This window comes from Malania oleifera, chromosome 10 (assembly GCF_029873635.1).
Source record: "Malania oleifera isolate guangnan ecotype guangnan chromosome 10, ASM2987363v1, whole genome shotgun sequence".
In the NCBI taxonomy this organism is placed as follows: domain Eukaryota; kingdom Viridiplantae; phylum Streptophyta; class Magnoliopsida; order Santalales; family Ximeniaceae; genus Malania; species Malania oleifera.
The window spans coordinates 84,328,846-84,343,289 of NC_080426.1; the positions used below are offsets into that span (position 1 = coordinate 84,328,846).

A 14,444-nucleotide genomic window follows, 5' to 3' on the forward strand; every position below is an offset into this window, starting at 1 on the left:
TTGGCAGTCCTTTTTTACCCAAATAAATAAATACCAAGTTCAACATATGAAAAATTAGCCAAAAAATGTGAAAAGAAAGGAAAACAACAATATGTTAGTTGACCGACCACTTTTGGAGTCAATCGACCACTTTTAGTAGTCGACCGATCCCTTTTCACCATTGTTGTTTGGTGTCCCAAATAGGTAGTCAACCGGGCCAACAAATTTTGAAATTTTGTGTTGTCTTCTTTGTGATTGGCTTAGAAATTTGGGTATGTCACGTGTCCTAAGGTTGCCACATGTCAAGTAACAACATTGATAGTTGGTGGTTGGTAGTTAATCACAGTTAATTTTGAATTTGAATTTTCCAAATTCAAATTCAAAGAAACCTTTCCCTCCATTTCATTGGAGGTCTATTTGAAGACCTCTTGGGAGTGAGAAAATGGTATGTCCAAGTGGAGGTACGGAGAGGACTTTGTAAGTATTTTGTGGGCTCAAGTAAGGAATTTGTTTGTAGGAAAGAAAAAGAGAAATTCATCTCTCATCAATTGTTTTGGTGGTATTTGTAGAGTGGATTGAAAAATGAGCATCCTCCATCTGATCTATAAATAAGGTCAATGCCTAACCCTTCTCTTAATTCATTTTTATATGTCTTAATAGTTTTTGTGTATTGAGGCGTATTGATGTTTTTTGAATGTTCATGATCAAGGCTTCATGTTTTCTCATGTTTGAAAAACCAAAAAATGCATGTTTTCTTAAAATTGGTCTATGGGCGGTCAATTGGTTCATTTAGGAGGTCGACCACTCCTCGTTAGACTTGAAAAAGTGGTCGTTAGGCTACTAGGTAGTCGACCACCCTCTGCAAGTGGTTGATTGTTGAATCTTGAGAGTGCATATTTTGCACTTTTTCATGGTTTTTCCCATGATTTAAAGTTATTTTGAGCCTCTACATTCATAAGAGTGTAGTTGATCGAGTCTGAGTGTTGTTTTGTTGGAGGTTTTATTGTTTTTCCATATAAAAATTAAAAATTTCATTTCAAAAATGATTTTATGTAAGTTTTCACAAAATTTTCAAACATTCTTAGAGTCAGACATCCATGATGTTAATTTTGGATGCTCTCCAAATATTTAAAAAACCATATTTCAAGGTAGATTTGGGGAAAAATTCACACCCTTTTCAAAGTTTAAACAACAAAAATACCTTTTTTCAAAGCAATCACTTGTGAAGTGCCTTGAGGGTGGGAAAAAGGATTTTTCTTAATGTTTAGCTTGACTTTAATCTCTGTTTTATATAATTTTCATTGAAAAATCAATTTTCTATTTAAAAGCAAATGACTTTTTAATAAGATTGTAAGAAGTTTCTCAAGTGTCTTAAAGTATTTCCCAGTTTTTGCAAAAGATCACCAAAATATTTCTAAAACTTATTTTTGAAAATATTTTGGAACTGCAAGTGGCTTAATTATTCTAATGGAGGACATGAAGACAATCTACCTTAGTAGATTTAGACACAACTAAAAAACAAGGTATCTTTCCTTATTCTTTTCATTTTTTTTCCCCCATTTTTTATGTGTTTTGTTTGAGGAATTTGATAAGACATCCAAGTAGTGGAATTTCCATGGGGTATATGCCTCTGTATGAATTTATGAATGCATTTTCAAAAGGGATAAAGTTCAGATTTTGAAAAAATAAACAAAATAGAAAACCATTTGGAAGTGGTTGACCGCTTTTTGTAGGCGGTTGACCGCTTGATCCTACAAGTGTATTCTTCGACTATTTTTCACCCATCTCTCAAATTTTTAAACTTTTAAGTGGGTGACACACACATTCACATAGGGTAAGTACTACAATCATTCTTGGAATGGATGTTTTAGGGTGTTAAACCTTTGAAGTCTCAAATTAGGAAGATGTGAAGTCTACCTTCCCTATTCACAAAGGTAATCCTGAACTAGATCTTTTCTTAAAATAGAGTTTTTCTTTATTTTACCTTTTCAAAAACCAAAATAAAGTCTAAAGGAATTAAGATTTTGATTCATTTTACTTACTTTGGTTTTCTTAAGTCACCAAATGTTGCCTACCAAAATGGGTTATTTAAACTCGGTGTCAACATATGCATTCCTTTGTTTCTTGATGGTGAAGTAAGACCAAACTCATTATCTTCTTATCCTTGGTCGGAACAAGTTGATAGGATCCCTTTTTCTACATCTGCACGTCCTATTCATGTGGTGACATGGAGACGTAAAAAGGAATGAGCCTAAAGCAAGACCTCCTTACTTTTCATTTGCCATCTCTTGCTAGGAAGTAGCTGAAAAGCTGTAATTTACACCTTTTGGTCCATTTCCATCCTTCAATAGAAGTTAGTAACGAGCTTAAAAAAAAGAATGACCTTGCACACTACGACTAATGAATAAAAAGAGGGGGTTGGTTACTCATCAAGGTTACAAGGCCTGAAGTACACTAAAAAAAATAAGAATGGTTTTTTGGGCACCGTGGATTAGTACCCCTGCTGTAAAAGATGCAGTAGTAAAATAAGATGAGAAAATGAAAGAACTTGCTACATCATTGATACTACAAATAAAAGGTCTAGTCACTATTTTTATGAAGTTTGTCTTATCTCTTGATGTAAACTTAACCCTTTCTTGTCTTGCTCAAGAACTTCTCTAATCTTTCTGACTTGGAAACATTGCTAGAGTGTGTTGGGCAGGCCAAGGAACTCATACACTAACCAAGTAGAGGCTTCTTAGAGCCCTATGGGAAATGATTGTTCATTATAAGCAAGTTTGGGGATCTTTGTACACGCATGCCTCTTTCAAATTCAATCAAAAAATGCAGAGTGCCAGCATCTTGAAATGGTCAGTACTATAAATATATAATTTTAAAATCTATTAGGCATAATGATTATGGAATTGGAGGTGTCTCAATGATGTCAACTCCACCAAACACAACTATGGTCAACTTTAATCATAAAAATATTTCAACACAACTCAATTTCGAGACATTAAAACGTTGTATTGGCTATCAAAATTAGTACTGAAACAAACAACAATAAAATCTTGAATCTCTAATATTAAAACATCCATGAGATCTTTGTTATCTTTCACATAATCAAAAGCATGCCGCCTCTGCATTATGAATTTGTCATGCCTAGTCCTCAATTTGCAATCTAGTTAATGGCATTGTGAACATTGTGGCCGGTGCATATCATGGGAATTGACCCGCCAACACTAGAATTTGTCATGTGGATTTCCCTCCAGAAACTAGTTTTATTGTTGTGCAAAAGAGCTAATGATCAAGAAAAAGAACTAGAAACCAATAACAAAATAATAATATGCATATTATCTAATCAAAACACCAAGATCCAAATAAATTAGGGTCCCAAGATGGTTAGATATAAAATTTACAAGAAAAATATGTTATGATATGTAACTCATACTCCCAAAGTGAATTCCATTTTAGATTGTTGGAAATCATTTTATTTAACTTAATAAGGAATGGCAGTACCCACATACCCCCTTTGGTATATATGTTTTTCCTTTTCTTCCTTTTAGCCCATTTTTTAAACCCATTCAGTTAACATTGTGATATTTAATAATTTTTATTTTCTTTTTTAGTTATTATTAATAATAATAAGAGAAATATTCAGGGACTCAACTTAGTGAAGAAGGGGCACAATTTCAATTTAAATAATTAGACATCTTAAAAGAAAATTAAATAAAAGTTTAAATGATAAACATTAAGGCAAGGTGGCCTATGCGCTATATTCCGATAAAATTTTTTTTTATTAAAAAAATTACTATAAAGTGTGTGCGTTCAACAATTTTTGATATGGAATATGATCAATGGCATAATAATCTAAAAGGTCCTCAACAGGATCCTTGATCTCCATAGACTCTCCATAGATTCAAGTAACATTCACATCATAAATTGGATGGTTGAGAGAAGAAAGAACTCCAAGGATGATAATACATTTATTCATCATTTACAAACTCTCATCCTAATGTTGATATGACGGGACAATTCACAAGTGCTATATTTCTTTCCTAGGTTGGTATAGTTAACCCTCTCACTATAAAAAGAGAAGGGAAAGGAATGCACAAGATCAAGCTTAGGCCAAGTTTATCATTGCTATATCCTTTTTCTTTTTCTTTTTCTTTTTCTTTTTTTTCTTTTTTATATCTAAAAAAAGCTTTTAAAAAAAAAAACATCTTTGTATATTTCATAATATTATAGTTTTAAAGTTTGAACTAAACTTGCGGCTGAATCGAAACTAGTCTCTGCAATTAGGCTATTAGGGAGAATAAATTTCAGTCAACGAAGCATATGGCCCTGGACGTACCATATATACCTAGCATCAAATTCATTGAATCCAAACTAGTCTCTGCATTAGGCTATTAGGGAGAACTAATTTCAATCAACGAAGCATATGTCATACATGCCTGGAATTGAATTGATTGAAATCAGGCATGGCTTTCTGACGATCTAATCTGTTTTCTAACGATCTAATTTACGTATTTGACTACCAGGTAGAACATCTCCTCCGAAGTGCTGGCATCGAGAAAGGCGAGTTTCCCAAACCAACCGTAGAAGGCCCATGCAAAATAGGTCTCGCTAGTTGCAACATTCTCGTGAATGTGGATTACTGAGTTTCAACTGTGTAGGCAGTTTATATATCCGTGTTCCATTGGAAGCGAACAGGGGGCAAGGAGCCACATGGGCGTTACCATGCTGCAACAATTGCATAATTATTGAAAACAATTCAATAATCTAAAATGTCCTTGGAGCTTTGGGAGTAATTTTTGAATTAATAATCCAGTAACTTCTGGTTATTTGAGGCAACGAGCTTTAGCTAACCATGGTTTCTGCCAAGTTTGTACTGATGCCACAAATCACACCAAAATTATAGAATAATTGAAGCATGACTTAAGGCTTTCAACCAGAGAATTTATACAATTCTCTCATTCTCAAACACCCAATCACAACATAAAATATAGCAATTTCACTGTGGACAGGTGCACAAAGCAAACTGATCAAACATAAACCTTAAAAACAACTCGCATTTCTGTAATCAGCCCAATAAAAATTTGTAGGGCTATTTTTTGTAAAAGGTTTTACTATTTGGATTCTTTTCTTCTATGAAGATGTGTCGTGTACATTCAACTTCTATTTCAACTTGTAAGCCAAGGCGAGGAAAACTGAATACAGAGCCAGAAGTCCACTGACATTTCCTTATATTTTACTCACCTGAAAGACAAGTTAGTTCAAATTAATCAAATGCTTGGAAGTATGTTTTCTGATGTCTAAGAAAGCAGGTAAGGTGTTGATTATTGTCCTCACTTAAAGGATTTCTTCTCCGACGTAATTTCCCTGCACAAAGCTCTTCAAAGGGAGTTTCTGGAACTGGTATCAGTTTTCCAACAACGGCAAGAGGCCAACTGATTTCACGAAAAACACAAATAAGAATGAAACACATGAAGATGAATTTGTTTTGAATAGCTCTTAACAATAGAATAATGCTTTCACATGCCCCAAAGCTCTCACATATGCACTCGTGCTATGCAGAAAACAAAAAGAATTTTCATCTAAAGCACGAGCACAAGAACAAGCAGAAGCACATGGATGCACACAAGAAAGCATCAAATGGAATAAACTAACTTCACTGACCTGATAAAACCAATAATCACAGAAATAAGCCAGTATACCCAATTTAGCCGGACTGTTGAGGCAAACTTCCCAAGGAACTCAATGATAAGGATCTAAAGAACAGCAAGCAAAACGAATGTAAAAACTGTACAAATTTCCAAGTTAATAAAAAAAAGAATGTGAAAGTACAATGGTTATTGAAGTAATCATGGTTTTTAAATGCATGCATCAAGGTGTCAGGAAGCACTGGCCAAGGCGCAAGCCAACTATGTGTGCCCCTGGCATTCTTGTTTCTTATTTGAGCAACAAAATATCTCTCTGATTAATTTTCCCTCAAGACACATTGACTCTCAAAAATCCCACAACTCAAAAGCCTCTCTCAACTCACAGGAGGCCCTAGCTAGAATCAGACTTCTTCTCAGTACTCGTCTCCTTCTCTTCCTGTTTGTCTTTAGGACAAGTAGGCCAGACTTGTTTCCCTCTGTTTTCACCCGTTTCCCTTTTCCATTTTTGGAGAACAGATATTCTGCTTTTTGTTTTTGTTTTTTTTTTTCCTCGGGCAGTTATATTTTTTCCAGGGTAATTGTATCCATGGGTGAAGTCAAAGTCACTACAAGTGGGCAATTAATTGCCCATCCTTTTAAAAATAATAAAAATGGTAAAAATTGTAATATTAAACTCTCACCTCGTAATCTCATTGTACTTGGCGTCCTTGCCCCCTGACAATATACTCTCCAAAACAACATTAAATTTGTCTTGCATCAATACAAAGGTGGTTCTCCATGCTGAAAGTCCTAGTGTGCTGTTGCACTTCCCTTCACCCAGTGTAACATTTTTTATTTTTTTATTTTTTGAGGATAGAAAAAGAAGATATGCTCATTGAAGAGGAACATATACAAAAAGGAGAAAAGGATCCTCCCACAAAAAGAAGAAAACCCAAATAGACTAGAAAACAATCAAAATAAAACCGCCTTCCAATCTCTTTGAAGATGTGAGAAAGGCACCCCTATAATAGTGCCAGCTGCAAAAGACCACAGAGAAGCCAAGTACGGAATCATATCCAACAGCAGAGTTCCAGAATTCCACATCCCTTTACATCCAAATTCCCATCAAATTGCAAAGATGCCACAAGTCCAAAAGACCAAACCACCACCATTCTTCCCAAAACCTGTAAAAGGGATATGTAGTAATTTCTCCATTGAATCCAATAAAAACCCAATTCTCCTCAAAAACAGCAAAAAGCTTATTCCAGATCCTTCAAGAGATGCAAAAGCAGGTCTTATTGGGTATACTGGCTTATTTCCAATTTTGCAAATAGATGCAAAAGCAGATTCTGGAAAAACTTAGTATTAGTCACTCTTTGTACTCATTTAAATTTAGTCTTGTCTCCATCTCCTAATCTTCCTAAAAGTCACCCCTCCAGCTCCTTTTTCAATGAAACTCACTTTGGCTCCTTCATCTCTGTTAAAATTCCATCATTTCGTTTTTCTATCCAGCAAATCAATATCATAATTTTAAATCTGTAATATAGTATGTGTATCAAACAATTTCTCTGCCCCCCCCCCCCCTCCCAAAAAAACCCAAAACAAAAATATTTTCAATTTGGACTAAAATTATGATGTTTCAACAGAATTTTTGATGTTAATATTGACTTCAATTTCAAAAAGAATGGAAATTAGCACTAAAGTATGGAATTCTTAAATGAAACTTTGGAAACTTTTAATAGGACATAATAATGCATGGTTTAGAACTAAAATATTATAAACAAAATACATCAAGGACAGTTACATGGTGTATAAGGTGCAATAACTGTAATATAATAATCATAGTAAACGCATTCAATTAATGTAAGTGAAATTTGTAAATTAGTTAATCTTATTTAGCATGCAAATAGACATAGTGTAGACATGAATGGTAAAAAAATGTTGTAAGTAATATCTAAGTTCTTATTTTTCATATAATTTCAAAAGTTTGAAAGCTGCAACTCATACCCTTCATGTAATAATTTTAAGTTTCAATAGAAAAAAGAAGATAAATTAAAAGCAAAATATTAATATGGGTTTGGAGTCTTAAATTTGAATCTCAAGGAAATTTCATTCTTTCATTAAAATTTCAAAAAATTTCATTGAAATTTTGAGATTTCAATATTAGATGATTTGTGGAGATTTCAACAAAAATTGACTGCCATTTTGATCTTGAGGGCAGTGTAAAGCATAAATTTCAATGGAAATTTAAAAAATTTCATGCAAATCTTTAAGACATTTAAACCTTCACCAATCAAGCTCTTTTTCCTAACATTCGCTTGACACCTTACAGTCCAACTAATTAACTTCATAATTTAACCAATTTCCCCCCTTATCTCAGCCTCTCCTTGCGCCCATAGTTAACAGAAGTTGCTCACTTATTGCACTCTTTTGGACTTCTTTTCTCGTTTCCTCTCATAAATTTTAGGAGGAACAACCCTAATACTTTTTCCCAAAGGATTGACTAATCTAAAACCCATTTCCTATAAAAGGGCATGAGGGTAGCTGTCTCTCTCAGCCCCCAAAGGACTCATAGCCAAGACCTCTCTGCCATTAGAGACCTCTTTGGTATTTAGAGATATCAGTAATTAAAGGCTTAATAGGAAGGTAGAATACCTAACTGGAAAATAGAGTTCACTAGATTCTCCATTTATGTGCTCTTGATCAGACCTGCCAGACTCAATTTCAAGAGCTGGATCAATTAAACAGCAATAGGAATTCGACGGGACAACATTAATGAATAGAACAATAGCAAAAGTCTCCTAAATCAGACCATCTAGCCAGTTGACATCATTCTTCAAATTGTGCACACCAACCTGGGCTTCTTCAAAGGAACTTATAGGGTCATTATCTCCCTCTCTATGTTGATTGAACAAAGTTCAGCTGCTTACATCCACCTGAAAATTTGTAAATTTCTCCACTTTATTCCAAGGGAGCAACGAAAAAAAATTTTCATCGTTAAAACCATTCTCTGCCATCACTTGATCCAACAACAAGCACCTATCTGATTCATACATAGTCCTCATCATCTTCTGACAGTGTTTATGGTGCTCATCCTTTGAATATAAAAATTGGTACGAGGATAAGAAGAAGCCACCAACAACAAGATGCTTTGAATTTCTTCCTCGCTCAAAACCAGAGAATTTGTATATTTTCCTGAAAATTCTGTAATTCAAACTGATCCTAAGTCCAATTTATCAAAATTGAACACTTTCCTATCAGCTTTGAACGAATGATTAAAACCCACATCAACTCGCTGGTGATGCAGCTCTAAGGAGAACAACTCATTCCAGAAGCAGAAAGTATTTTTGCATTCAAGTATCATCGCTGATTGTTTACAAATTGAAAGTCCATTACACAGGGTGCTTCATAAACAATTTTAATCGATGTGCCTTCGCCTTCATGAGGCGTGTGCCTGCGCCTTATGCCAAAGCCCTGGGTACCCTTTGTGCCTCAGTGTGCATTGTGCCTTTAAAAACTATGAAAGTAAATGCATCTCACCTGAAGAACAAGAGTCATTCCCACTATTCCAATAAAAAGACGATTTCTTGTGATTCCTTTAAATATATTGATTTCATCTGGCTTCCGAGCATTGAATTCATTGAAAATCTGCAGTTTAAACAGTTAACTCTTTCGCATGCTGTGGAACCAAGCAAAGCAAGGACGGAGAAGTGTTATAGCATAACTTACTACCGTCCAATATTACAAAGAACTTGACAACCTTGGGAAGATTACAAAACTTGAATTTTCAGATTTTTGAGGCAGAAAAAACTTACTTGACAAAGGACAAATGCATTGAATATCAGTGTGTTCTTCACTTTGTTAGCATGGTCCACTGTCTTATGCTCTAAGTTCAAAATGCTCCTACCCCGGAAATGAAGGACAAGTAGGGCAGTCACTTGATATAGAGCCTACAAAATCAAAGCCAATGAAACAAAGATATGAAAAATAAGATGACTGAAATTTATAAATTTTCTTAATCAGTACGCACACATACAGAGATACATATAAAAGAGACGTGACGTGTGTGCCTGTGTGAGCACGTGCACACACAGATATCCATACCTGTATCAATAAGTTCCTCCACATGATATTTGTTATTAGAGGTTCCCTGATAGACAAAACCAACCATCAGCGGAATTGATATTGCATTCAAAATACCCTACTTCCATTTGGTTGGAACTTAGAAGCTCAGCTTACAAGACACAAACACACACAGCTGCATTTTAACAGCCCGCCCCCTAAAACATAAGCCCTTAAAACTGGCATAAAATTGCTGCACTGGGTGTCTACAAACAAAGCTCCATAAATAAATAAAAAAATTAAAAATTTAGCACATTTAGTTCTGCCCAAGCATTTAAAGCACTAAACATATGCCAAGGCAAAACTTTCCATAGAACAGTTCAAACCTGTCTCAAATTCACATTGACAAGGGCGCATCGCAATAAGAGACACAAATCAGATTACACATTGATATTTTACAAACAGTGAAGAGGTTTGTATTCTGTTTAAAGAAGGCTGTTGCCTCCAACTTCATTGAACTCAGGTTCTTACTGCAACTCCATGAAGTTTGGACTTCTTTATTTTATTATTTTAAAGATAAACATGTCATTAGCTGGAACAGAGAGCAAGAATTTGAAAAATCAAGCCCACACTTAGGTTTGAGCTTCTTTAAAGATGTACTACTGAAGATAGATTCCATCCACCTTTACATTGGTTAATAACTTTGCCCACACCTTTACCTTGGTTAATAACCTCACCCTCAACTCTACCTTGGTTAATAATTTCATCTTCTCATGTCAACGAAACAGCAAACAGCAAAAGATTTCTTTCCTTATTTCAGCCCACAATTATTTCCTTATTTTTCCGTTCATTATTCTGTACAGTTAGCATATATTTTGACAGATTATAGTTTACATGTATAGGGCTAGAATCATGCTGGAACTTATTTACTTTCCATGTATATTCTTGTAAAGTCTATATATAATATACAGAACTCAAGGCCAAACCATTCAGCCTTTCACACAATACATTGACATGGTATCAGAGCTTGCCGACCGCTAATTTTTTTTCTCCTTGAATTTTTTTCGTCTTCTCGGTTTCGGAGGTGTCTCTCACTTCTATGGCCATCGTGGGTCTATCCTCTTCTGGAATTTTTTGGTTCTCTGTTTTTTGGAATTTCTGTGACTGAGTGGCCATCGGAACAGCTTTCTGTTGCTGTTCCGGTGCTTCTCTGTCCTTGTGATTCTCGGAACAACAGATTTATTGGTTTGCAATTTATTTTAGTGCAGGAAGGTCGATTGGAACAGCTTTCTGTTGATGTTTCTGGTGCTTCTCTGTTCTTGTGATTCTCAGCACAGCATGTTTCTTGGTTCAAGATTTATTTTTTATTGCAGGCAGGTTGTTCTTGGTTCTTTCTATTGCTGTTTCTGGTGCGTCCCTATCCTTGTGATTCTCGGCACGGGAGGTTTCTTGGTCCAAGATTTATTTTTTAGTGCAGGCAGATTGATCTTGTTTTTTTTTTTGTACCTGCATTGATTTATTTTTGGGCTTCTCAATTTTCTGGTAGTATTTTTGTTTCGGCAGTCTCTTTTTTTTGGGCTTCTTTATTTTCTCCTTTCTTTAGCATGGACTCCGCACCCATGTGTGCGAAGTATACGGGCAGCAATTATTCTACATGGGCTTTTCAATTTGAACTTTTCCTAAAGGGAAAACATCTTTGGGGTCATATTGATGGCACGGATTGTGCACCCAATCCTGATAAATCCAAGGATTCAGCGACTTGTCCTTCATGGGCTATGCTTGATGCTCAAATTATATCTTGTCTTCTTCACTTGGTTAAGCCACATATTGTCCCCAACTTGCGACCTTATTGCACCGCTCAATCCATGTGGACTAATTTAAAAACAGTGTATCATCAAGATAACGGTGCCCGTCGTTTTCAATTAAAGCATGCGATTGCCCTGTTTCAACATGACAATCGCTCCATCCAAGACTATTATTCGGTATTTCTGACTCTTTGGAACAAATATTCTGATCTGATTACCGCGGATGTTCCTGTTGCCTCTCTTCCCATTATTCAATGTATTCACGAGACTAGTCGTCATGATCAGTTTCTTATGAAACTCCGCCCCTAGTATGAATCTATTTGCTCTTCTCTACTGAATCGCGCTCTTGTTCCTTCTCTTGATGTTTGTTTTGGGGAGTTACTTCATGAAGAACGACGACTTAGTACTCAAATTACTCTAGCACAATCTCATGGTAGTTCAGGGTCCGTCCCTATGGCTTAAGCTACACAACGACGAAGACCACCTGCGCATTCTGACACCTTGTAGTGTTTTTGTTACAAAGAATTTGGGCATATTGCTTCTAATTGTTCCACGAAATACTACTCTTATTGCAAGAAGGGCCACATTATCAAAGACTGTCATATCCGCCTGCAGAATCGTCAGGCCCAAGCATTTCAGACTTCTATTATTGTACCCCCCACAGTGACTTTGCAGTCCCTGGCTCTTCTTCAGGTGACTCCTCTGTTCCTGAACCTCCTACAATGAATTACTGCACACCTGAAATTGTGCAACAGATGCTAATTTCAGCATTAGCAACAATGGAGCTCCAAGGTAACAATTTTACTAAACTCTGGTATGTGGACTCAGGTGCCTCTAACCACAAGACAAATAATCCGACTACTCTGTGTCATGTTAAACCCTACACTGTAAATCTACTATTTAGACCGCCAATCGTAGTTCTTTGCCAATAGTTGCTGTCGGAGATGCCTCTTCTAAGTTCACTGATGTGTTTCTTGCTCCTCTGCCTTCCACAAATCTTATTTCTATTGGTCAATTAGTTGATAACAATTGTGCTGTTAATTTTTCTAGTGATGGTTGTGTTGTGTAGGACCAGGTAACGGGGGAGCCGATCGCGAAGGGACCTAAAGTGGGCGCTTGTTTCCACTACTTTTGCCTATTCCAACACTTTCTCCAGTTTCTTCTATTAAGAATTTTGTTTGTAATAATGTTTTAGATCTTAGTATGGTGTGGCATCGTCGTTTAGGCCATCCAAATACTCAGATGTTATCTCATGTATTTAACTCTAGTTTACTTGGTAATAAAGAATGTTCTTTATCTCTTGAGTGTGCTCCTTGCAAACTTGGTAAAAGCAAAACTCTTCCCTTCCCTTTACATGCTAGTGGAGTTTCCCAGTGCTTTGATCTTATCCATAGTGATGTTTGGGGACCTTCCCCGGTTAGTTCCGTGAAAAATTTAAATACCATTTGACTTTCATTGATGATCATAGCATATTTACTTGGGTCTAATTTCTTCACTCTAAATCGGAGGTTTTTAGTACTTTCACTGAGTTTTTAGCGTATGTTGACAAACAATTTTCTGCTTCTATTAAGACATTATGCACGGATTCCCGGTGATGAATATTTGTCTATTGACTAAGGCATTTTTGGCTTCTAAAGGTATTATTCATCAACATTCATGTCCCACTACTTCCCAACAGAATGGAGTAGCCAAACGCAAAAATCATCATCTCCTAGATGTGGTACGTACTCTCTTGTTGGAATCCTATGTTCCATCCTTGTTCTGGGTTGAGACTCTGAAAGCTACTTACTTGATTAATCGTTTACCTTCTCAAGTCCTACTCATGGAGTCTCCCTATTTCCGCTTATTTGCTAAGCAACCTAGTTACGATAACCTCTGTACCTTTGGTTGTGTATGTTTTGTTCATTTAACTCCCCATGAGCGACATAAATGATCTACTCAATCTGTTCGATGCGCATTTTTGGGATATAATGTGTGTCAAAAAGGATTTGTTTGCTATGATCCTACATGACATCGTACATGCATTTCTAGGATGTTATTTTCTTTGAAAACCAACATTTCCTTCCTGTGTCCTCTGTACCCTCCTCTTCTACTGTGATTCTCCACTCCTTTGAGGAGCAGTTCTAGGATCCTCATCAAGTCAGTTCTCATTTTAAACCAGGTATTGTGTTTACATGACGCTCCCACCCACAGTCTCTTCTGGTGGCTTATCCGATATCTGATCCTACCACGCTCCAAATTCAATCAGTTGCAACACCTTCAGAGCCCTTGGTACGTCACTCTCCTCGAGTGTCAGTACCCTCGAACAGGTATGGGTTTCCCTCTTCCAGTTCTGACAATTTTGTTTCAGCTCTTACTACTGCATTGTCCAATTTAGATATTCCCACATCCAACTCACACGCTGCCAAGCATAATTGTTGGTGACAAGCTATGCAGGAAGAATTGCCGCACTAGAGACCAATCACACCTGGGACATTGAGCCTTGTCCTCCCACCATTGTTCATCTGGGTTGTAAATGGGTTTACTCAGTCAAGGTCCGATTTGGTGGAAGTCTAGATCGTTACAAAGCTCGCGTTGTTGCACTTGGGAATAATCAAGAATATGGTGTCAATTATGAAGAGACCTTTGCTCCTGTGGCTAAGATGACTATTGTGCGTAAGATTCTGGCTAGTACTGCTTCGAGTGATTGGCACTACATCAAATGGATGTCAAGACTGCTTTTCTTCATGAGAATCTTAACGAGTGTATTTATATGAAGCCACCCCCGGGCTTGTTTCCCTCTCCGACTTCACGTGTAAGCTTCATCACTCTCTTTAGGGTCTCAAACAAGCTCCGAGGGCTTGGTTTGATAAATTCGGCACCACTTTATTACAATTTTCATTCAAGCAGAGCAAGTATGACACTTCATTGTTTCTTCAGAAATCATACATGGGTATTGTTGTTCTTTTGGTTTATGTTGATGATATTGTGATTACTG

The 14,444-nt window shown here is 36.3% G+C and overlaps 1 protein-coding gene across 4 annotated transcripts in view; it reads right to left on the minus strand.

Annotated features, from left to right (window-relative positions):
• Window positions 1-4,873: 4,873 nt before the first annotated feature.
• LOC131165800 (calcium-transporting ATPase 10, plasma membrane-type) overlaps window positions 4,874-14,444 on the minus strand; it is a 128,358-nt gene continuing 118,787 nt past the window's right edge. For 2 of the 4 annotated variants that reach the window (XM_058123890.1, XM_058123889.1), the window contains exons 30-35: window positions 9,705-9,750; window positions 9,416-9,550; window positions 9,141-9,248; window positions 5,638-5,729; window positions 5,311-5,408; window positions 4,874-5,217 (exon numbers count right to left, since the gene is read on the minus strand). In XM_058123890.1, the coding sequence (XP_057979873.1) occupies window positions 5,210-5,217; window positions 5,311-5,408; window positions 5,638-5,729; window positions 9,141-9,248; window positions 9,416-9,550; window positions 9,705-9,750 (487 nt within the window). In that variant the 3' untranslated portion in view covers window positions 4,874-5,209. Of the gene's footprint in view, window positions 5,409-5,637; window positions 5,730-9,140; window positions 9,249-9,415; window positions 9,551-9,704; window positions 9,751-14,444 lie in introns of all 4 variants that reach the window. The other 2 variants (XM_058123888.1, XM_058123887.1) reach the window with 1 other exon arrangement.